Below are 26131 nucleotides of genomic sequence, written 5' to 3'. Positions count from 1 at the left end.
TGGTATTACTGTGCTTGATTGGCCAGTAAACTCGCCTGACCTGAACCCCATAGAGAATCTATGGGGCATTGCCAAGAGAAAGATGAGAGACATGAGACCAAACAATGCAGAAGAGCTGAAGGCCGCTATTGAAGCATCTTGGTCTTCCAAAACACCTCAGCAGTGCCACAGGCTGATAGCATCCATGCCACGCCGCATTGAGGCAGTAATTAATGCAAAAGGGGCCCAAACCAAGTACTGAGTACATATGCATGATTATACTTTTCAGAGGGCCGCCATTTCTGTATTTAAAATCCTTTTTTTTTTGATTTCATGTAATATTCTAATTTTCTGAGATTCTGAATTTGGGGTTTTCATAAGCTGTAAGCCATAATCATAAAAATTATATCAAATAAAGGCTTGAAATATCTTACTTTGCTTGTAATGAGTCTATATAATATATTAGTTTCACCTTTTAAGTTGAATTACTGAAATTAATGAACTTTTGCACGATATTCTAATTTTTCGAGTTTCACCTGTATTTTTACTGGTTTTATGCTGAACTAATGACATTTTCTACACTATCCTTAGACCTATGTCTAACCCTCACACAAACTTTCCTTTCTGCATTTGGATAATTTCATTAAGACATTATGTAACATGTTTATTAAACTATTAGCTGGTCCCAACATTGTATGTGTTATCAGGATTTTATATTCTTCAGGGGACATTTGGTCCCCACAATATAGGCAGAACCTAATTCACCATCATGTCAAAGGAAGGACTGACTTATTTTGTGTGTGGGAGGGAGCTCTCTTACCTTCAGGAATTGGGGGGTCACGAGTCTCACTGTGGCTACAAGACAGATCTGCTCCTCCAGTGAGGACTGCAGCGTGCGCGGGAATGCCAGCTCATAATCGTTACATGAGGACAGAGGCACTGCAGCACACATAGAAAAACAGAGTTTGATTTGGTTTTCCAATAAAACCATGTAATATGCGCAAGTACTGTATGAACATTCCATAAAAAAAACACACACACATCCAAGTGCCAACGTGACCTGTTTTTAGAGCTACTTGACACTGTGTGATATATCAACCAAGCAAATTTATAAACCAATAATTGACGTTTGTGAGTTATTATCAACCAAAAATGGATAATGCACATATATATATATTTTTTTTTCAAACATTTTTAGTACATTTTATTTAAATAGTGTGTAAGAATTGTTTATTTAATTTCAACAATTTTGTGCAAATCTAATTTGCTATCGTGTATAATAAAATGGATAGTTCCAGTCTTTGATGCTGACTGGTCAATACAGCCTTCCAGCCATGCTAAAGCAATAGAAGTAAACTGTCTGCACTTTACTTCTTGAGAAGGCTCTAACTCAGGGGTTTTCAAACTGGGGTCTGGGGAAAAGCAAATGTGTATAAACGTGTAAACATTTTTAACATTATCAACGTTTCATTCTCAAATCATAAGCTCTATTCTAATTGTATTCTACTGAGCCATAGTTTTAAACATTAAGAATAAAAACAAATCTGCATACAGTTTAACATAATAATTATATACTATTAATAAATATATAATATTTCTAATAAATAGGGATTGTAAGTCACTGTTCTCAGCATGACTGCTTTGAAACAATAATAGTGAAAAGTGCTATACAAATCAATTTGAATTGAATTGAAAATTCTTCAGGTTTTTACATCCAACATTACTCTAACATTACAGTAGAAAAAGGACACTGTTAACTTGATCCGAAGTAAATGCAGTATATTCCAGATAATATTTTAACTATTTATTTTGGCTTCAATACAATGACAATATAACAAATCAACCAACATGTTGTCTTTAAAATATCATGCTTAGTATACTTCTTACACAGGGGGTCCCTCATAAGGGGGTCTTTGGCATCAACAAGTTTGAAATCCCCTGGTCTTAACAAACATTGATCTGATGTTTTATCTTGACTGTTTTCTATCTTATTCAGTTCCCATATGCCTCTTGTTTTCATGCTTCTGTACCTGCCAGTCAAGTTAAGACCTCACAATGACATTCTACTTGCAAATGTGGACCTGGTCCAATAATTCTAACCTATGCAAAATGCCTCTCTTCCTCAACTAAATGCACAGCAAGCCAAAGTTACAAACACAAGCTCAATTTACATGCTCTTACGAGAATATTTCAAGTTCAAAACAAGTTATGCTCAATTGACAGCATTTGTGACATAATGTTGGTTACCAAAAACATTAATTTCCTCCAAATGAATCTCCTTTTTAAAAAATATTAAAACAATTTGACATTACATTGAGGTACTTACAATGGAAGTGAATGGAACAATTATTGGAGGGTTTAAATCCAGAAATGTGAAGTGTATAATTGTAATAAAGCACACATTACTTCTGCTAAAACTCATGAATTATTTGAGCTGTAAAGTTTTTTTAAATGTAATTTTTATAGTCATTTTAGGGTTTGTTGACATTACATCATCATGGCAATAAAGTTGCAAAATTGGCTATAACTTAACACAGAAAAGGTTAATAAGTGATTTTATCACACTAAAATCATGTTAACACTCATTATTTATGTCTTGTGGCTATACTGTAGAAATAGTGAATATTGTAATGTTTACAGATTGGCCCCCATTCACTTTCATTGCAAGTGCCTCACCGTAACCTAGATTTTAGTTTTTTGCTTTAAATAAAAGGAGGGACAAGTCAAAATAAATGTTTGTAGTAATCAACATTATGCCACAAATGCTGTCGATTGAGCTTAACTTGTATTGAGACCGGAATTGTCCTCCAAGCATACTCACAGCTGAAGGCAATGGAAGCTGTGCTGTTTAATTTGTCTTCAGAATAAGTAATACTGTAGGTAGAACTTTTAATCAGTAACACTTTACAATAAGGTTCATTTTGTTAACATTAGTGAACAACATTAGTTAACATGAACTAATAATAATGAACTGCAATACTTTTACAGCATTAATCGATCTTGGTTAATATTAATGTCATCGTGTAATAATGCATTATTAAAATCAAAAGTTGCATTTGTTAACATTAGTTAATGCACTATGAACTTACATGTCATGAACTAACATTAATAATGTTTAGTAAATTCTTCAAAAACGAAATTGTTCATTATTTGTTCATGTTGCCAAATGCATTAATTCATGTTAATGAATGGAACCTTATGAAAAGTGTTACCTTTACTTCAATCATTAGTGTCTCTGTTGGTGTTGCATATGGCTCACAGTAATGTAAAAAAAATAAAACACACCATTGTTATGAAACTTGAAATCTCCAACGAATTTGACATATTCGTAAATGGGTGGTTCTTTTGGGTCAATGTTCCCCCTCGTTAAATGACAGCAGAACTCGGTGTGCGTCTCATCTGAGGGGCAGTGATTAGAGAGAGAAAAAGGTCGGGAAAGAAAGGGACAAAAAAGGGGGCACAGGGTGGAAGAAGAGAGGAATTAGTGCTATAACAGAGCAATTCATTTTGTCAGACACACAGATACAAACACACACACACACAAGACTGAGGTTAATGTTCTATTACGGCTGTGGCCCCAGTGGCTTTGATGATTAGCCTAAAATAGAGTGCAATGACCTGACAGACCATACAGCAGTGTGTGTATGTGAGTGTATGCACGCAAGTGAGTGAGACCAGTGAAAACAGAGATGTTTTTGATTATCAAACAAGATCAAAAATTCAACATTGGCTCTTCGCTATTTGAATCTCTCTCACTTTATAACTCTTTCTCTCTGTTTCTTTCTGTTTCAGGGATTGGGGTCAGGGTTAGAGCTGTGTGTGGGATTACCAGTGTGTTGTAATAGATAATCTGTGTTACCATGTTACACTGCGCACACAGAGCCTCTATAATTAGCCTTGAGTCTAATCATAGAAGTACACTGCAGCCAGCCAATAAGAGAGCACTGTACATAGCACTCGCAAATAATCCAATCAGAGTGCAAAGACTAACTCGGAATATATTGCAGGTGGCCAATAATAGGGATTCTATTTTGTCAAAAGTTTACAGGACATTACAAAAGTCTTCATATTAATTTGGTTAATTTTCCCCTAACAAACTCTTAAAGCATGTACTAACATTTAATAATGTATTTCCTGTTCCCATTCTAGAAAGCATTTGATTGGATGAAAAGCTGTGTAGTGCAAGATTGACATAAATGCATAATCATACAAAAGCCATAGTTTGGGTAATCAGTGCCATTGTAGAAATAGCCTATTCACAGGTACATTTGTCATGTTTAGTTTATTCCCTAACAGAAAGTATCTGACAATGGGTAGGGGTTACCAAGACAAAAGGAGTATTTGACTTCCAGCAGTGCCTTGATGCAATGCATGCTGGTTAGAAATGTTCTTTTTAAAAGGGGAGGTGAGACAAGCCACCTGGGTCAGCCGCTGCTGTTACCCCAAAGCAGCTGCACAAGCGCTGATGATAATTGGCCAGACTCCCTGATGACAACGATGACATGTATTTCAAATTTATTCTGACAACATCAGTTCTGCTAACTCTCACAAACCTGTGCATTTATAATAGTAAAAACCTCTTTCATATAATCTTATATATTTTATTTTATACATCATGTTTATTAAAAACAATACAAAATTATACAAATAAACTGACACTTTTATTGGTTTAAAAATAATAGAAGCTTTTCTCAGACTTTCTTCTTGTATACAAAGGCACTGAATCCAGCAACATGTAATCTACTCAAATTAATAGTGTATCTCGTTATTACATGTCAAATTCAAACCTTTATTTGACCAATTTTACATTTAATGTGATCACAATACTGTTACATGCTACGGGAATCACAAAGTAACTGACTAGATAGCTCTTTTTAACTCCCCTGACTGCAACTGCCAAATCTCGCTGACTGGTGTAGTTGGAGTCGAACACACTAAATGTATGTAAAAAAATGAAAATTCTCTCATCATTTACTCACCCTCATGCCATCCAGATGTCTATGACTTTATTTCTTTATTTCTTCTAGGATTTTTAGAAAAGTATTCAGCTCTGCAGGTCCACACAATGCAAGTGAATGGGTTCCAAAATTTTGACACTCCAAAAAGTACATAAAGGCATCATGAAAGTAATCCATATGTCTCCTGTGGTTTAATCCATTTCTTTAGAAGTGATGTGGGTGAAAAACAGATCATTATTTAAGTCCTTTTTTGCTAAAAAGTCTTCTCCCTGCCCAGAAGGGGGCGATATGCATGAAGAATGTGAATCACCAAAAATACAAAAGTGAAATTTGAAATGTGAAAGTGAGAGTTAAAGTGGAGGTTGACTGAGCAGGGAGGAGAAATTAAAGTAAAAAAAGGACTTGAATATTGATAGGTTCCTCGCCCACACCTATCATGTCACTTCTGAAGACATTGATTTAACCACTGGAGTCTTATGGATTACTATTATGCTGATTTATATTATTTTTGGAGCTTAGAAATTTTGGCATCATTCACTTGCATTGTACAGACCAAAAGAGCTGAGAACGTCTTCTAATAATATTCATTTGAGTTCAGCAGATGAAAGAAATTGATACACATCTGGGATGGCATAAGGGTGACTAAATTATGAGAGAATTTTTGGGTGAACTATTTCTTTTAAGAGTCACGTGGTCATGTGATATCAACATGGCAGCCTCATGATGGGGCAACCACCCTTATGTACAACCCCAATTCTGAAAATGTTGGGACAGTATGAAAAATGCTAATAAAAACAAAAAGTATTGATTCATAAATGATATTCACCCTTTGCTATATTGAAAACACTACAGCTACACATTATATGATGTTTTTCCTTGTGAATTTCATTGTTTGAAAATGTACAGTAATTTCAAATCAGATGATTGCAACATGCTCCAAAAAAGTTGAGATAGGGGCAATTTAAGACTAATAACAGTGAGTTGAAATAACATGGCGATGTGAAACAGGAGATGTTAAACATGTGAGGCAATCATGTCATAGTACTCCATACTGTTTAGGGAGCCTCCAAAAACAGCTTAGTCCTTCAAGAGCAAAGTTCATTCGAGATTTGTCAATTTGCCAACAGATTCTTCAGCAAATTATCCAGCACTTTGAGAACAATGTTCCCCAAAGACAAATTGGAAGGATTTTGAGCATTTTACCCTCTACATTGCACAATAAAAGGAACCTGGTCAAATCTCTGTGCGTAAGGGCAAGACGAAAACCACTTCTGAATGTGTGTGATCTCTGATCCCTCAGACGTCACTGTCTTAAAAAACTTAATTAATCTGCAATGGATATCATGAACATGGGCTTAGGATTACTTTAGTACATTTTTATTGGTCAGCACCATTCACTGCTGCATCCACAGATGCAAGTTAAGACTTTACTGTGCAAAGCAGAAGCCCTACATCAACACTGTCCAGAAGCGCTGCCGACTTCTCTGGGCTCGGTCTCATCCTAGATGGAAAGTAGAATGGTGGAACTGTGTTTTTTTGGTTTGAATAGTCTGCATTTCAAAAAGTTTTTGAAAAACAAAGTCGTTATGTTATCTGGGCCAAAGAGGAAAAGGACCATCCAAGTGGTTATAGCATCAGGTCCAATAGACAGTGTTTGTATGGGCCAGGGGTATGTCAGTGCCCATGGCTTGGGTAACTTGCACATCTGTGAGAACACCATGAATGCAGACAGATATGTAAACATTTTGGAGCAGCATATACTGCCATCCAGCACTGTCTTTTCCAGGGAAGTCTCTGCATTTTCCCGCAGGGCAACTTTAAACCACATACTGTCTGGATTACAAGTGTATGGCTGTTTAAGCGGAGATTGCAGGTGCTAGATTGGCCTGACCTGTCTCCAATTGAGAATGTGTGGCGCAATATGAAGCACAGCATACGGCAACAAAGACCCTGTACAATTGTGCGGCTAAAGACCTGCACAATGGATGACTGGGGTAAAATTCCACTTTCTAAACTTAACAAACTTGTGTCTTCAGTGCCCAAATGCTTAATAAGTATTATTAGAACAAATGGTGATGTTTCACAGTGGTAAACACTCGACTGTCCCAACTTTTTTGGAGTGTGTTGCAATCATCTGATTTGAAATTAGTGTACATTTTCAAAAAACAAGAAAATTCACAAGGAAAAACATAATATAACGTGTAGATGTAGTGCTTTCAATGAAGCAAAGGGTTTATTTGAAAGTAAAAAAAAAAAGACTTACTGCACCTTTAATAAACAGTCAAATAGAGAGTGTTCAGTGTTTGTGTGCATATACAGTATTTTTTTGTGTGCTAGTCTCTGTGTGTATGTGTGTGTGTGTGTGTGTATACTTACTGGTGTTGAGGAAGTCTACAGCAGAAGGCTCCGTCAAGAGCATGTGTGATGACAGCAGTTTATACACCTCTCCGTGCTCTCGCTCTGGCAGGAAGTTCAAAATGTTCTGGTCCACCATATCTGACTGAGACACAGTAGTATCCATGGCAACGTCACTCCCTGCTCTCCTCCATCAGTGGTATACACTTCAATTCTAACAATGCTATGCACTTTCATCACAATTTCAGTAGCATTCTGAATAATCTACTTTATGTTATCCATAAAACCTCAGTCCTATATCATCCAAGTAAATCACCTTTAAAAAATGAGTAGTGGGATTTTATTATAACAGGAACTGGGTTACATTTCCACAATCATCTAAACAAAGCCATAAGTGTACAATCTGAGCAGATAAATCCATGAAAATGGCCACACATGACCTTCAGTGCTACTCGAGTTCTGTCTGTTCTATTCCTCAATAACAAGGCTCTGCTAAGCCCTCCTCTCTGCTCTGCTGTGTTAATAAGGCCAAAGGCCAAGGGGGGTAAGACAGTGATGCAACTGACCAGGAGTATTATCAATCTGCTTTTGTGACCCACACATAACAGCATGACCAAGGACATTAGATTGGCAGCATGCAATCACACATTTAGATGGATTTTAACGCATTTGCAGCATAGCAAAAATGTTGTTGTTTTTTCTATAGTAAGTGGAGCCACATCACTGGGTATGACCTTCCACTTGAATTGAGGGCATATTTTTTGAAGAATCAAGACAATTTAAAGAAACTGTTTTTCATATCCTGAACAAACACAACAAATAAAAGGCCTCAAATGAGTCTTTTCCTAAGGGCCATTGTCCACAGCCTACAGAAATTCTGCTGTGTGTGGGCTGTCTTATCTAAGTTTAGAAAAACATGACAATTCCAGTACATTACTAATTAGATGAGTTTAGCAGTCTAATAATATAACATAACATCCTTAGAGGTAATGAATTTACATTTGTAAAAGGTAAAAAAGCTAATCAAGCTTACAGAAAACTATTGCATAACTGAGTTTTTATGAGTTCCATAATCAACCAAAAAGTGTCTTTGGAATTGTTTCCCTAATCCTTTCACTTACCGGCAGATGGCCAATGAGAGATGACACACTGTCAGATACATATATGATGTTCCCATCTGTGGTAAGAGCTATTAGGAAGCCATCCAATGCCTGCCATAACCAAATAAAAAAAGTAAATAAAAATTTCAGTAGAAACTGTTATACTATAATGATATTAGTATTTTCTCAGTAATTATTTAAATTAAAAAAAAAAGTTTTGACATCTTAATCACAACAAAACTTTCAATTAATTGATTATCTGTGTTACTTTAGCAGGGTACATATAGTATAAAGTTGTTGTTGTTGTTGTTTTTCACTTAAAGAGTTAGTTCACCCAAAAATTAAAATTATCTCATCATTTACTTACCCTCATGAGATCCCAGATGTGTATGACTTTCTTTTTTCAGTAGAACACATTTGAAGAAAAATATCTCAGAGTTCAGTAGGTCCTTAAAATGCAAGTGGATGGTGATCCAACATTTATAGCTCCAAAAATCTCAGACAGTCAGCATAAACGGCATCCATACAACTTTTTAATTATAATCCATCGCTTCCGGTAAGCTATTATGTCACACGTGCATACCGCTGCTGACCAAATGTGATGGTTTAGAGTTAAAAAGTCCTTAAATATTGATCTTTTTCGCACCAAAAGCAATCACGTCACTATAGACAATAATTTATCCACTGGTGTCATATGGACGGCGTTAATGCTGACTGTCTGTTCTTTTTGGAGTTTCAAAAATCTGATCACCATCCACTTACATTTTAAGGAACTACTGAGCTGAGATACTTTTTTATTTTACATCAAATGTGTTCTGCTGAAGAAAAGAAGTCATTCACACCTGGGATATCATGAGGGTGAGTAAATGATGAATGAATTTTCATTTTTGGGTGAACTAACCCTTTAAATGTACATTATTTATGTACTCTATATTTATATCACTTTACTTGGTGTTATACTACCCTGGCATTATAAAATATAAATTACTTTCGTAATCATGCGCTTTTTTTTTTTTTTCCCTTAATTTTCTTCAAATTGTGGAACATTTTTATTTTTTTGTTAGAGCAAAATGGAACTCAAAATAAATATTTGCTATGGACTTCCATTTAATTTTATATTCTAACCATGGTATTCACCCTGCTATAGTTTACCCAGAAATGTGAAAACTGTCCATTGTACGTGTCAAGTCTGTAACCATACAGTATATACAGGGTTAGGTGAATGAAATATAATAATTTAAGAATTAGCCACAAAAAAAATGGTTGACCATTAATATACTAGGAGTGGTGGTGGCGTAGTGGGCTAAAGCACATAAATGGTAATCAGAAGGTTGCTGGTTTGATCCCCACAGCCACCAACATTGTGTCTTTGAGCAAGGCAATTAACTCCAGGTTGCTCTGGGGGGATTGTCCCTGTAATAAGTGCACTGTAAGTCACTTTGTATAAAAGTGTCTGCCAAATGCATAAATGTAAATGTAAATATGGTGGTTAGGGCACTGGTGTGTGCATGGAATTTGTGATAACACTATTTCAAGCCTGTCACATCTATAGTTACTGCTAGAGGTCTGATTAGCTAGACTTGTCAGTATTTTAGACTGGGGGCTGAGGGAAGCCAGAGTTTGTTTTTAAAAGGAAGTGTTCATGTGTGAATATTTCCTTAATCCTAGACATTTTTGGGGTGAATTCAAAAAGTCCCCATAAAAAGCTTGACTTCCTTTTTCAGATGGCTATAGGAATGCAGAGTACAGGTCAAGTCATCACACAGTATATGCACATACTGTATTTCTGCTACATAATTATCGTTAAACTTAAATGAGTTTCCTTTATTTGTAATGTGTGTTTCACCTATACACAAGCACTCATTCAAGCCTGAAGCAATGCTGGAAGGCATCTAATAGCCTAGTAAAATACATGATGTGTTGACAGCACAGAATACAGTTGAAGTGTGCAGTATTCCCAGAGGGTTAGAAAAAAACAGAAAGTGGAGGTGGTTACAAACTACCTTTACCTCCAGCATTAACAGGGTGAATTCCTCATTGCTGAGGAAAGAAGGCTTCCAGTCCTGTCGGACCTCACAAGATTCTGTTTGCGCCGTGATCTCTGGAAAACATCAAATGCAGGGGAGATGTTTTGGAATGCTCTGACAACATGAATCAGGACTGTAAGTATAAAATTCAGGGACAGGCATTTTGTGGACTAATAGGTTTGGATGGAATGGATAAAAATAGAAAGAAATGTAAATCAAGCAGTAAAGCATTCTGGAATTGGGGGAAGTTGAGCAGGGCTGAACTGTTTATAGGAGCATTGAAATCTGCTGCCAGTAAACATTCTGCCGACGGCCTGACAGCTGTGCCCTAGATTCAAACAGGAAATTAAAGAGGGTCTATTGTGGAGCACTGGCACAAAGTTCCTGGCACATAGAGGTGTTGGTAGTGACACACCCAGGACCTTGCAGTAGTTTGCTCCTCCCCTCAAACTGAGATCAAGAAATACAGCAAAAATTATTCTCTAATGGGGCTTTTCCACTGCACGGTACAACTCGACTCATCTCGACTCTGCTCGCTTTTAGGCTGTTTTCCATTGTGGATAGTACCTGGTACCTTAAAAATTTTTTAGTACCACCTCGGTCGAGGTTCCAAGCGACCCGAGCCGATACTAAATGTAACGTCATAATGCTGCAGATCGCTGATTGGTCAGAGAGAATCGTCACTGGATTTGCGACACGGGACATCAACCCGCTAGTTTTAAAACTAGCTACAGCGATAGCAGTATCATTTATTCACATGACTTTCGAAATTGTAAAAAGAAATGGCTGTGCGCAACACTGCGCCGTGGTCAATAAACGAGGTGCAAACGTTCCTCTAGTTAGCGGGAAGTGTCTCATCTTTTGGTCGCATACGGCTACCACCGGACCTACCAACAGTGTAGGGAAAAGTAAAAAAAAAAACGTAAAAGAACCATCAAGGAAAAGTGGAAGTGGTTCGACCAAATGGACAATATTTAGACTGGCGAGCAATGGGAGTGAGAGTGCCCTACGATGGAAGATGGGACATTAACTCTATACTCTGCTTGAAAGCGTCACTTAATTTAGTTGACCAGTGTGGCAGGGCGGAGGGTGGGGCTGGGTCGTGATTCCACACAACTGGCCCCTAATTGGGCTGATTAGCTCGAGAGGGATAAGGGCCAACTGGAGATGGCAGTGCGACAGAGAGAGAGATTTACCGGCAGCTGCCCGACACCTGTGTGTGTGTGTTTGTCTTTTTTGGTTCAGTTTTATATTAAACTATTATTTATATTGTTAAGCCGGTTCTCGGCTCCTCCTTTCCACCTATCCCTTCACAACCAGCTACTGGATAGCTTGCTTCTAAAACAACCAGGCCAATTTAACTGTTACAATTGTGTAAAATCACCATGCAACAAATGCTTTATGCAGCACAAGGAGCTAGTAGCGAACAGCTAGCGGTCGTGTTATTGATTATTGTTTTGTGTCGCATTTAAGATTATGTCACGACAGTAGAGGCGGCGCAACTATGCCGATCAGCCTATAATCCCACCCACGTTGAGGCGGCACTAAACAGCAGTGGAAAAGTAAGCTCAGAAAAGTAAAGCGAGTAGAGTCGAGTCAAGTCGAACCGTAATGTGCAGTGGAAAAGTGCCATAGCTAGGGCCCAAAATGAACACTTTCAAAGAGCCAAATGCAAATAAAAAGGGTATTTGGTGATTAAGTAAAGCATTAAACAAAAATATTAAAAACAAATCACAAGGCGCGTTTCTTCACATTTTTGTTTCGGCAAGTGATATGCAAAAAAACAAAAAATAAATAAAAAAAAAAATACAAATAATAATAATAATATATAATAATAATATATATATATATATATATATATATATATATATATATATATATATATTCTGAACAAATTTTCCTAGCCGATGAAAAATGCTTATGGCCATAACATTCATCTGACATTGACAAGAGTGACAAAATAAATAAATAAATAAATAAATAAATCACACTTCTAGCACAGAGATGACTGAGTTCATTCTGCTGTTCAAGTATGCAAAAAGAATTATAATATTACTGCAAAAATTATGAAAATGATATTTCTATAATATAATATTAAAGCTTAAGATTGTGAGGGAAACTTGGGTAGACCAGGGTAACTAATGCAAGATCAAATGTAAAAATCACTCAATAGATTTTAAGTATCAATTTCCATTAAATACATTTTTCCCTCTCTTGTTCTCAACGGAGTAAAAGGTTGTATGAATCCAGAGATATTTCTTTTTTCTCTCACTCCCAGTATTTTATCCCCACTACAATTCTTACAAAAAACAAAAACATGACCTCCCCTGACCTTTCTGTTTCTGCAGGAAGTCAATGGTCCTTTGCAGGATAGTGGATTTGTCCATCTTGCGGGGATGACCCTGACCCTGCAGCATAGTACACAGCTCTTTAATGAGGACATTGAACTGGTCTCGCCTCTTTTTTTCTGATTTATTACGGGACGCCCTGCAGAGAGAGAAAGAAAGTGTGTGAGAGAGAGAGAGGGAGAGACAGCGATAGAGATGACACTTAAAAGACAGGAGAGTGAGTGTTTGTGTGTGCATGTGTGTCTGTCTGTAGCTGTTTGCACTTAAGAGGGCGCTAAGAAGAGAAGGAGAAACATAATCTTCAATTAAAGAAATGGATGCACACATGCGGACTACACACAAACATGGAATAAAAACTCTTCTTAAATAATGTTTTTTTTTTTCTGACACTGAAACTCCATCTACGTACCAAATTGTGTGTGTGTGTGTGTACATACTTCGCTACAATTTAGGGACAATTATGTGTCCATATTGTCATGTGCCCCCAAATTGTCAATATTATGTCCCCATAAATCAGCTAAATCTGACAAAAATGCCCTATGTGGACATCCCCTAATAATGAATAATGTTATTTGAAACTCTAATAATGCATAGTTTTCATTTAGGGGTAGGGTTACTCCATTGTAATTAGTTTTCTACAAAATCAACTGAAGTTTATGGTATGTCTTCATTTAGATGGCTTTCTCAAAAGACCTCAGATAACAGTAGAGCAATTACAGGGGAACATAATCTAGAGTGCATTTTGACCTGGTAATTTATGGTAGCAGCTCTGCACCTTAAAGTCCCTGGCTCACTCAAGTGCTTCTTTGTTCTCTGTTAAAAGCCAAAAATAAGTTTGAAAGCACCGACATACTGTTTGCAAACATTCAGACACCGGCCACACCGCTGGAGGAGGTGTTTAGTGTAGCACTTAAATATGAGGATGCACAAGACTACATGTAAAACATCAACTAATATGACATTAAAATATGTTATCAATGAATTCATGCCACATTCTATGAGTAGAATTCACATGAGAACAGTAAAAGAAGCAGTATTAACTACTTAGTGATGATTTAAGGTAATATATATGCAGTAAATAATGTGTAATTCGTAATGTTTACCTTTTGCATTCATGGCACTAATGCGCTAACAAGCTATACACGGCCAAAATATGCACCAGTTACACTCTGTTATTGTAATTTATGATGACACTGATACCACTTCAAAGATGGGTGTATAAAAGAGTGTTAATGGTCAGAATACACACAAAAGAATGATGATAGGCATATATATGGGCAGATGTGTAAATAGCTTTTCGGCTACAAATAGCACATGAATGAAGCACGTATAAAACAACAAAGTGAATGGACACTTAATAAAATGTGATTAGATTTGATTCCATTTGTAGACTAATTAAACAAATGAAAATAGCATGTTATTTTTTCTCCACCAATTTGGAATGCCAAATTTTCCAATGCGCTTCAAGTCCTCATCGTGGCGTAGTGACTCGCCTCAATCCGGGTGGCGGAGGACGAAATTCAGTTGCCTATTAATTCTACATGGCAATGTGTTCATGTTGACTGATCTTTAACTCACTGAAAGGGAAATTAGCTGTCAGCCTCAAAGTAGGTAGAGCTCCAGGACACATCTATCAATGACGTGGACTAATGGCAGTAAAAAGGTGTTGAGCAGCCGGTATAAGGTGGTATAAGGTCTTCCAGAAGGTTTGCACTGACTAGCTGTTATAAACCACCGAAACAAACTCAAAACACCTTTATTTTCTCCAGATTTTGTTCTAAATGATGTCACACCTATTCGTTCTTTGATTTTGTATGAAATGTGCAGGGGCCTTTAAACTTCTGTCACACCTTATTTCTATTATGCTAATTTTACAATCCCTGACAGTCTTTTAGTTAATGTACATGTTCACTGCTTGAGAAATCTATAGTCTGCTTTTAGATGCAAAAGATTTCAGGCTTCCAGCGAATGGTTTACAAAGAGTCTATAATTTAATGACTATTCTCAGCTGTAAACTATGTTTTCAAACATGCCCTGGGTCTAATACTGCAGAAACATGACCTAATATGTAAAATTAATTAATGTTACTTGACAGTACACCGATAAAGGGTGAAATTTATTTTAAAAGCTTAGTTATGCTTTTGGAACGGTGTCTTACAATGGGACACATTGACAACCTTAAATAATATCAAGTTTGAGTCTCAAATTGTCCTGCTCATGCCACAGCTTACAGGAACAGCTCGAATACTGTTTGTATGAGCAAGTATCTGCAACTGATGTGAAAACCATATGGCTCATTTTCATCACTGTCTCTCTCTGTCAGCCCTATGCACTCTTCCACAAGTAAATCCTTTTGTACTGAAAGAAAGAAAGTGAGACATGTTTTTAAAGGTGTGATGTCCTGACAGTCTCTGGATATAATGAAAGTTCACAAGTTTAGAGTTTACAGTGGCGGCTTATTTTCAGAAATAATACGTTACTTTTCACAGTACCATACACAGTACTATTACTATAAAGAGCACACACAAAACACTACCTTTTTGCTCTGTCCTTCTCATCTTCATCCATTAAATCATCCACATAGCTGCTCGTGCTGCAATCAGAGGAAAATATATTTTATTCAAAATTCATTTGTCACCATCAAATCCTCACATGCCACATAACATGGCATAGCATGGAGTAATTCACCTAAACATTTTAATGTTTGAATATTTAAGTAATTATTTATTTATCCTCAAACAAAAATGGAGACATTTTGAATAATCTACTTGAAGATGTTCTTCAAATAATGGCCTAAATTTGGGTCTGTTCCTCACACAAAGCTATGGTATGGCTTCAGAAGTCTTGAAATATAGCATATGAGTCACATGGACTACTTTTATGGAACTTTAATGGTGTTTTTTGGTCTTTTCTGGAGCATGAGGGGAAGAAAATAATGACAGAATTTGTATTTCTTGGTGAACTATTCCTTGAAGGTACAACTTAGTTTGACCATTAGTTATCATTAGGGCGAATGTATTAAGTGCATTAAGTAGACTTACTCCCATTCCCTCTGGCTGGATGGACAAAGGCCTCCAAACTCCGAAAGGTTGTCCATGCTCACTCCTTCTCCCATTCAGGCTGTCTGTGAAGGCTGGCGTGTCCCATTTGCATCTTCAAGTCTCAAAACACCAACAGAAATTCTAATAGATGGCATACTAATCATCTAATACTAGTGGTTAATGATTTGCACTACTTACAAATCTAATGGCTAGGCGCTGCTGTAAACCCGCAGATAACTGGCAGTCAATGCAATGCTTTTGTGTCCTTATGTCTAGCCAGTACTTAAATGCCAAAAACTAGCTTATCATCAAGATAGCTTTTATTGTTACTTTTGACTTCCAGCATAGAATTCCTCATGTATGCTTGCAAAACTTTGTTCACTCTCCATGAGGTAGTGATGGAAACAGCGGGATCTGTGGAAGAAAAGAAAAGCATGTTTCAGCCCAATTTTTTTAAATCCACATCACTGTGGTAAAAAAAGTTTCATAGCAATGCTACAAGGGGTAATTCATCTATTTCTACATTGGCTCAACAAAAAGCTCTATAACATTTAAAAAGAACAACAAAACAGAAGTGCGTGTGAATTCGATTTTTTTGCTTGATTTGTGTTTTTTTTTAAAGGTGCAATAAGTAATTTTTTGTTACCAAAATTACAGTGGAATTCAACTTTATACAGACACTTATCTGCATTGATGCAGCAAACATTTTAAATGCCTTGAGTATTCATCTCATGTCTATGTACATAATTTTTAGATACATTTACAAAATGTACTAATAATTTCTTTAGGGAGATATATATATATATATATATGTTTTTTTTTTTTGTGGATTAAGTTACTCAAGTTTTTGTGGATTAAGTCAAAAAGTCTTATTCAAAACAGCTGACACAAAAGATTATTCAAAAACAAATAACGAAACTGCTACAACACTGTTACAAAAGAACAGCAGCCATCTCAGGCAGAACTGAACACACTAACTGAAATGTAATCGTGACTGAGCTTACATCGCAATTAGGGTTGGGAATTAAATATACCGGGGCCATATGATTTCCATGGCTTTTGGTTCCATTAATGGTTCCAGAACTTGCAATTCATGGATGGAATGTCCAGTACATGTGCGGACAGACCTCTGTGCTTAAATACACTGATTGTGCTTCCTGCAGAACAATTCATTGGCTGCCTCGCTCCTGAACTGTGCGAAATTCACAGTGTGTTTTATAAAAGGATACATAAATGAATGATACATGTTATCACATTTTTGTTTGTTGATAAATTATATTTAATATACAGTATAGTTAGGATCAATTATTGGAATGTATTTATGCCTCAAAACATTTTCTGTAAACATGCCTTCAACAAGAATAGCATTACATTTGTTTCTAAATTGTTTGTTATATCTGTTCTTTTGAAATCTATAATGATCTCATAATTTGACAAATAAATGCTATAAGGTTAAGACTTTGCTCAAAAGTACTAAAAGAATCATTAATGTAACTGTTTAGGAACCTTAACTAGAATCATTAAATTCCTTACAATTCCAATCCCTAATCCCAATGCATTCTGGAATTGCCTCTCCACCAAAAATACATTTGGTTGCAAGGGTTCGCCTTATGCAATTTAAGATTTTACATAGAGTCTACTGGATCCCCTCTAGATTGCGTAGGCTTGGTCTTAAAGACACACCCACCTGCTGGCGATGTCAATCAGAAGATGGAGACACAACCCATATATTTTGGGGATGTGTTAAGATTCAAGAATTTTGGTTGAGGATTCAGCGTTTTATGTGTGAGGGTTTTGTCATCTCACATTTTTTTTGCCACAGACTCTGTATTTAAGGAGATGGGGCAGTCATTAATTTGGAGAATAAGCCCGTGAAAAACTGTGTACTGACTAGTATTATGATTGCAGACAGATTATTTTAAGGAGTTGGAAGTCTGCTGGAGCACCTTCATTTCAGGAGTGGTGTTCAGAGATGGTCAGAATGGCAGCTTTTAAGAAGGGGGTATCCAGAAGACTGGGAGACCTGTTTGTGGATAAATGGGGCAAATATCTTTCTTTTTTGGAGGGCTCTCGGGAAAGGACAGTGGAGAGAGGTGTAGCGGATGTGTGTGATCTATCTATCTATCTATCTATCTATCTATCTATCTATCTATCTATCTATCTATCTATATATATATATATATATATATATATATATATATAATTATTTTGGTTTGTTTTTGTGTCTATAATTATGTGACCACTGGGGTGTTGGGTAGTAAGGGTTAAATACTGATTCTGTATGTATGTGTTTTGCTGTTCTTTATTTATTAGATGAATCAATAAAAATGTTAAATCGCAAAAAAAAGACACATCCGGTGCTGCCTTAAAATTAATTTTATAACATTTTAAAAGATTTTAAGAGCCTGAAATGGAAAAAAGGCCACTAACATTATTTTAACATTACTCTCTCTTTCTCATTGGAAAATAATAAAACTGAGGTAACTCTCCAGAAATATTACAGCTCACCAAAGCCTATATCTTTTAAAGGTGCTGTGCACTCTACAGCCTGACTGAAATCAAAAATCATTCAGATCTCTGTTCTAGGATTCACAGAGAGCTTGCTTAGAGTCAGTAGGCTATGGAATGTCACACAGGTATGAATATGTTTCTTAAATTGGTACATTTTGCCTGTTCTATTGCCCCCTTGACCCTTGCTCCTTTAACTTATGCTTAACAGTCAATGTGTTTTTTCCCAATCAGCACTGCTGGTTCGCACCCATGTCAAGAGTTGTTACCTAGTTACAGTGGTAAAACAGCTGCTGCTAGTACTCATGTTGATGATGAAAGCATACAGCAGTGGTACAGCACCCAGGTGTATAATGTGAAAAGACATCTGGGAGGCTGGAGAAAGGGGTGGAATCAAACTCGGGTTCAGACCAATCAATCAAACCAAGTGTGAAAGCATTCTAATGAATATGTTGATGGCCAGTGCCTGTTCATAATCTGTTGTGATGCATCTGCACTGTAACACTAACCTTTTGCCATGTTGAAAATTTTGGGTGTATCAAAGCGGATAAGGCTAATTATCAAAAAATTAGCTGTAGAAATTACACCTTGGTCCAGTCAATAATTGTTCCATCTCGTACTGCATCTTAAATGGTCAGAACTGTGCTTCTTACAATCAGTGTATACATTTCTGGATTAAACCTGCTTAGCACAATATCCGATGACCAAGTAAGAAAAAGTCTGCGAGATGTGTCATAATGACACCTAGGCTTAAACGTGAATGCAGCATTGGCACAACCCTTGGGAAATGTTACATCGGCAAGGAGTGCCATGACCTAGAAAAAAAATTTCCGACCAGCCCATTTCATAATCCAACAAAACAGTATGTGAGAGAGCAAAACTACACACATTTTTCCAAGGACATAATAGTTTTTGTAGTATCATGTTGAATTTAGGGATGCAAAATTCACTGTTCAACTCTCAAATAAACTCAGAAAACAGAAAAACAGAAAAATCCATGTGTTGATGGCCATTTATGTTAAGGCCAAAATAATGAATAATTCATTATGACACAGTATTTAGCCAGTCATGGGGAGGATTACATTTTGTTACATTTAATTTAGTTAGCATATACATTTTTGTATTGTTAGAAGATGCTCTGCAATTAAAGGCCTAGATTTAGCAAGCGCTGTGTATTGGCTGCCAATCCATGTATTTGCCAGTATCATGATTTGATATGTTTAACATATGATATATGTTTAGTTCTTGTAATGCAAGTGACTATAAAATATATGTATAGTTATTGAGTGCATAATACGCGCACTGCATTGTAATGAATTGTGCACACTATTTTAAGTCAATTTAGGAAAATGTTAACATTATACAATATTAAAAACTCAATCACACGATTCCATCATCTCATCATCTGTTCCCACTCTGCCTGGATCACACATAAATACTTGCACTATTACAAATGTCTAGCCGTATGAGTCTCCTTCAACATTTGATTAAGCATGTAAGAAATTGTCAGTCAGATGAACATTTATTCCGAACTGTAATTCCAAGACAGGCTGAAGGGCTTTCCAGTAATCCACAACCAGATGGTGGAAAACCAGACATCTTCTCTACTTTCTTGCCTTCTTCATGATATAAGATCAGAGTTTTGGTTTCCTGTTTCATAATTTGTGAACTCAAATGACTTCTGTGGAACAAAAACAAAGATTTTTTTGTTTTTGTTCCACAGAAGATATGTGTCCATTCAATGGAAGTATAAACTATAAATCTTGACATCTGCTGCCTCTTTGGCGCAATCATGATTTAAAACTCGATCACAGAGCGAGTGCTTCTGAACATGAATCAAGTGCAAGGAAGTGTACTCAAAGTTGAAATCATGATTGCAGATTGAATAATTAAAATAGAAGTAATTAATTTTGGTCTGTTTCTCACCGATTGTAACACTTCAGAAGACATGGATTAAACCACATGAGTCATTTGGATTGTAGTGCTTTGAAGTTTTGGATCTCATGGAGTTGCATTTTATGGATATAAACACATCATACTATCTATGAAAATATCTTTATTTGTGTTCCACAGAAGAAAGTCATATGAGTTTGAGATGGCATTAGGGTGAGTTAATAATAATAGAATTAAAATGTTTGGGTGAACTGCTCCTTTAAATGCTGGTTAATTTTGGACACATGGATACATGTGCTGCCAGCCTTCCAATTAGACCACAGTCCAGAACTCAACATAAAGCACAAAGCATACTTTGGTTTTTAAGTGTACGCTAGCATATGCATACAGGGCGGCTGTAGTAAAAAAAAATTCATACCGCACATTCGCCTAGAATAAAGCCCAAATATACTTAGTTCAGATGCAAACGCAATGCACAGAGGCGTTTCCAGCAATGAAGGACATCCGAGGCTTAGCCCAGACCATTTTATTTTCACACTAGCAACCACTTCTCTGTAGTCCAAAGCTGGTGAGAGGGTATTCTTTGAGTTTTGCTCTGGCTGGGCCTGTTTCTACAGTTCCTAAATCTTCCACTCTAGTGCTATCCTCGACTAACTCATCCTCTCTCTTCCCTGAATCATCTGTGATGCAAAAGAACAGATACAGCACATAACTTATTGCAAATCAGCTTCAAACAACTAATTCATCAAGTGCTACATATTTCAAATTGTAGACCAATTACATTGAAGAAAATGTATTGGGAAGAGCAGATCAGTGGGATTGCCCTAATATCTATCATGATTCTTGAATTTTCATGTACATCACCATAAAGTCATCACAAAAGAGTTATATTATACTGAGTAAAGTGATGTAAAAAAATATTTAATATAAATAATTTATATTTTTTTACATAAATTGTCAAAATGATGAATAAGATCCTAAGTTAAAGCAATACATGAATGATTTTAGTCTAAGTTCATTGACACACTATGGCATCGAACTGTATATAATTCTCATCATCTCTATGAGAATAATTCATCTGTCAAAATCCTTTCATTAGGATCATTGAGATAAACAATGTTTCACTTTTAACTTTCTCTAAAGTAAAGTGACTGATTAATTGTTACCAGTTTCCATGCCTGATTCTGGCACATCTGCTGCTCCTCAGTCTGGAGCTCATCTTTGCTACCCTCTACAAAACCATTGACTCAAATCAAAGTGTATATGTACTACAAACTAATATAACAAAACAAGTCACACATACATTTTATGTTAATGCTTATTGGTTATCCTTAGCGAAAACAACACCTGATAAACAGTGGTACAATGAATGCAAACTTTAATACAGTGAAAAAGACACTCAATTAGCACAACATAACATGTAACATTAGGGATGTCCCGATACCACTTTTTCCACTTCCGATCCGATTCCGATAACGGAAATCTCAGTATTGGCCGATACCGATCCCGATCCGATACCAGTATTGTTTTATTGCATAATCAGTTTATAATATCTTTACATTATTGTGTGGAAATAATTGGGTGTACTCTTTAATATGTAAAGAAACACAAACCTTTAACTACACATTATTTCAATATAAATGTATAGCTTATTAAGAAACACTTTATTATTAACTAGCATACTGGCACTCCCTGAGTTCTGATTACACGCACCTGCATATCATTAGTGGCTAATCAATGACTGCATAAATACCCCGCTTGCGCGCGCGCGCACACTCACTCTCTCTCTCTCTCTCTCTCTCTCTCTCTCTCTCTCTCTCTCTCTCTCTCTCTCTCTCACTTTCACACTCTGTGCCTGTTCTCATCGATAGTAGAAAGTTCTGGAGTCTCAGAAATACTATGTCAAACATGTGTCTTCATTATTGCCTGCAAGTATCATAAAATTGTTGTAAGTTATCTCTTTCATCGTGTCTATACACTGTCTGGATATTACTTACCTGCTGTTTGCCACTCTGCTTAACTGGATTTACTCACAATGTTTACATCACTGTTTCAATCCTCTGCTCAATAAACCCTGCAGAGTTCATATCTCTGCTGTGAGTCTCTCCATGACAGCTTTAACTTTTAAACCCTCACCCTTTTTATTCACAGTTTAATTCGCTTCTTATTTATATTCTGGTTAAATGCACCTCCAGTGCCGTTCTAAGTCCATATTATAAGTGAACCGAACTGCTGAGCATCTACATCTGAGATGTTCGTTTGAAGCGCTCAAATATTGTGCACGTGTGAAGGCTATAAATAGCCGCACGTGTGTGTGTAAACCGAAGCACCATTCACTAACGGGCTGAAGCTGCGCGTGCATTTATATATTTACTTATTAAACACAGCCTATTGCAATTCACAGAGCTATCGCGTGTCTTCAAGTGGCTTTGAATAAAATGCACGAGTCATATGAACCGCTTTAATGGTGTTTTAACAGTTCTTTTATGTCATTTTTTAAGCTTGACAGTAACGAACATGACTAACACAGAGTATCGGATTTGGGTCGGGCTCCTCACACCGATACCCGATCCGTCTAAAAACGTCAATATCGAAGCCGATACCGATCTAGGTATCGGATCGGGACATCCCTATGTAACATGTACATAAATAACAATTTCTAACCTTCTTTTGTGACAATTTTTGTGACAATTTTACCTGGTCAGAAAAAGAAGTCTGTTAAATTACCTGATGAACTTTCACCTTTGCTGACCCTTTAAGCTTAGCAGAGCTAATGTGTACTTCTAAATCACTTGCACCTTTATTAGCAACTGACACATAAGTGCCATCTTTACAGGTTATACATTCTACTTCCCATGGATCTCCACCTGGATGAAAGCATGGGAATTTTTGTGCAAATCTTCTGTAAATTTGCACTTTTCTTAGGGCATTGTTTCCACTCATCTGTCATTTGCTGCTACTGACAAGCAACTGTTTAATGCCGAACATAACAGAGCTTCGTGCATTCTCAGAGAGATTGACAGGCAGGAATTTGGCCAATAGTTGCTGTAAGCCTCTTATAATCGACCAATTGGTGTGCGAGAAGGCGGTACTTACAAAGAGGGGTTACAGCAATGCAAACATGCGCACACTCAAAATAAAGTATTAGACCAGATACACATCATCATGCAACTACAGCCGCAAATTTAGAAATACCGGCCATAGGCATTTTTAGGTCCGAAAAAGAGGACATGTCCGGGACAAAGAGGACGTATGGTCACACTACTACTGTGGGTGAAAGCCAGCCTGATGATGATCTTCAGACTTTAAGGACCAAAAAAAAAAATATAAACTCTTACCCACTGACTTCTTTCGGAAAAATCCCCAAAACCTCATTTGCTTCATTTTTGCTGTCTTTCCTGCTAACTGCTGTTAACTCGCCACTAAGTAACGTTAGTTGATGTCAGCTCCTCCCCTACCTGCTGCATATTCAACAGAAAGGAAGAAACGGAGTCGCCCATAGGCTACCGACAGCAAAGAAGCTTATTCTATAGGCTAGATAATTTTTAAGACCTATCTCTATTTTTACAGGCTGTATGCAGTATGTGCAAAGCCAAAGCACAATGAAATAAGGCAACTTGTGATTTCGATAGGCTATTGTCCACTTTCATATTTGTCAGTCAACTTTTCAAAATACAATGGTGCAGATTTCCTCACCATGCGTGCAGAGTTCATCCGGCCTGATTTTTCTAACTGCCCTTACTGAACATGCAGAATGCGCATGTGCCTGGAAACACAAGGCGTTACAAGGTGGCAACACTCACAATTGAGCCCTTGCTGTCATGAAGAAGAGCTAGAAGAAGATGTAATCACCACTAAACATCAGTTGAGGAAGGTAGAAACAAAAACAGTGGACGTACACTTCAAGAACACGTGTGTGGAGGTCAGGAGATACCTGCATTTGTATATCTTATGTCTAAAGGAATATAAAGACATCAATATGGTCTTAACTCCTGTAGAGAAAAAGTCAAGTATCCCATAGCAGTCATAGTGCACATGCGCCAACCTGTGCAACATATGTATGCGCGCACAGCCAATTGGAGTATATTTTGAAAGGCTAGCGTTCAACAGTATGCAGACGTTAAGAGTTGCGGTCAAATCTGAAGTATACTTTGAGCTTTATTTGAACTCATTAGTGGGTCCACAAAGTGGCAACAATCACTGTTGGGTCTCTGTTTTGGCGAAGAAGTGCAAGAAGATGATGTAAATGACAGTCAACAACAGGAGACGAAGGTGGAAACAACAGTGCATGTGTGAGGAGGTCAGGAGATACATGCATTTGTAACTCAAGTCTGAAGGAATATAAAGACATCTTTATGGGTCTAAACACGTCCTAAAGCAGTCGTAGCACGCATGTGCCATTGTATGCTCGCACAGTCAAATAATGTCTATTTTTAAAAGGGTAGCGTCCGTCTGTATGCATATGCTAGCATACATGTGAAAACGGAAATATATTGGGCTGAAGACATATCATTCACTGTGCAAATATAAAAGTTGCACAAGGCTTCAGTACTTAATAGTAAAAAGATATATTGTAACTAGATTCAGATGGAGATGACAAATATACACATGCCCTCCACATATGCAAAGTATCCAAAGAAGTACGTCAAACAAGTAGGATGTCTGAATACTCAGTATAAGGGCTTGGGACATATCAAATATTCACAATAAAATCACATGATTTTGCTGAAGAAATAGAATTAACAATATCATGAATATCATCTCATTCTCCTTTCATGTTAATTTTCGTGTTCATTTAGATAAAAACTTTGGGGAAACATATCTTCATTTCTTTAAATATTGAATACACTTGGTTATAATGGCTGTTTGAGTGAAATGTAGTTTCTTCTGATTTTAAAAAAAAAAAAACAACACTTTTGAGCAATTTTAGAGCAAATACATAATTGTCCAGATTTATACTGAATGTCATCAATAGGCTGAAAAAGATTGAGATGTAACTTTTGTAGCCATATAGCCAAGCTTTACTCAGTATGAGTAAGCAAACAATACCAAGATGACATATTGCATCTGCTGAGATTCCAAAGTGTGCAACCAGTGGACAATTTGCTATCAGGCCAAGAGGAGCCATCAGATTAGAAAAGTTATAAAAACAAATAAAAAAATGCCAAGAATGTCTCTTTTCAAGAAGTACCTAGAAAGTTCCCCCTCCCAGTGAAATTTATTTTTAAACAACACCAGAGTAAATTGTTTTCATGTTTGTTATATGATAGGTCAGAGAACACACAGGCCAAAAGACAAGTAACATTTTTTTATATTTGGTATATTAAGACATTTTTTGTTTGATGGAAAGTATCTAAATCAAACTGAGCTGGTATTTCCAGTGTTGAAAAGAGGAAAGTGTTTTGCCCACAGCTTGCTACACAACAGCCTTGGGACATTTACACAAATGTAAGAGTTTCAGTAATTTCCTCACAACAATTTAATCGCATCAGGCTGCCTCAGAGCACAATGTGTAATTTTTAAAATTACTTTTACAATTATTTGCCATAAGATGGATACCAACCTTGAGATGGTTAAGAATAGTTTCATGAAAATGTGATGACCAGACAAGCAAAAATTAGATGCAGTAAGATTTAGTTAAACTGTATAGAATTAGAATAAAGCACCTCAGCAAGCCTTATAAATCCACCAGAGCACTCAAAAGTGAGGATCTTATGTTGAAGGGGTCAAGAAGGCACCCCCCTTTACATGGCGCCTCTATGCATTGCATACTTTGCATATATGTTTTTTTGCCCCTCTGTCAGTAACCTTACAGAAGCTGTTTTATCCTACATGAGGCAGGGGTGCACTCATGGGGGCTGCCATTTTAGAATCGCATGACCAGCTGAACAACTCACTGAATCTCAGTAACAGTCATGTTAT

The 26131-nt window shown here is 36.8% G+C and overlaps 1 protein-coding gene across 2 annotated transcripts in view; it reads right to left on the bottom strand.

Annotated features, from left to right (window-relative positions):
* LOC127643132 (neuronal PAS domain-containing protein 2-like) overlaps window positions 1-26131 on the bottom strand; it is an 81247-nt gene that overhangs the window by 14436 nt on the left and 40680 nt on the right. Inside the window, exons 2-10 of one of the 2 annotated variants that reach the window (XM_052125715.1) lie at window positions 16007-16222; window positions 15809-15928; window positions 15304-15360; window positions 12752-12906; window positions 10402-10493; window positions 8414-8503; window positions 7314-7437; window positions 3265-3378; window positions 800-918 (exon numbers count right to left, since the gene is read on the bottom strand). In XM_052125715.1, the coding sequence (XP_051981675.1) occupies window positions 800-918; window positions 3265-3378; window positions 7314-7437; window positions 8414-8503; window positions 10402-10493; window positions 12752-12906; window positions 15304-15360; window positions 15809-15882 (825 nt within the window). In that variant the 5' untranslated portion in view covers window positions 15883-15928; window positions 16007-16222. Of the gene's footprint in view, window positions 1-799; window positions 919-3264; window positions 3379-7313; window positions 7438-8413; window positions 8504-10401; window positions 10494-12751; window positions 12907-15303; window positions 15361-15808; window positions 16223-26131 lie in introns of both variants that reach the window. The other variant, XM_052125714.1, reaches the window with a different exon arrangement.

This window comes from Xyrauchen texanus, chromosome 4, assembly GCF_025860055.1.
Source record: "Xyrauchen texanus isolate HMW12.3.18 chromosome 4, RBS_HiC_50CHRs, whole genome shotgun sequence".
Taxonomy (NCBI): Eukaryota; Metazoa; Chordata; class Actinopteri; order Cypriniformes; family Catostomidae; genus Xyrauchen; species Xyrauchen texanus.
The sequence above is the reverse complement of the archived record's forward strand: the minus strand, read 5'-3'. Positions and strand labels throughout refer to the sequence as shown.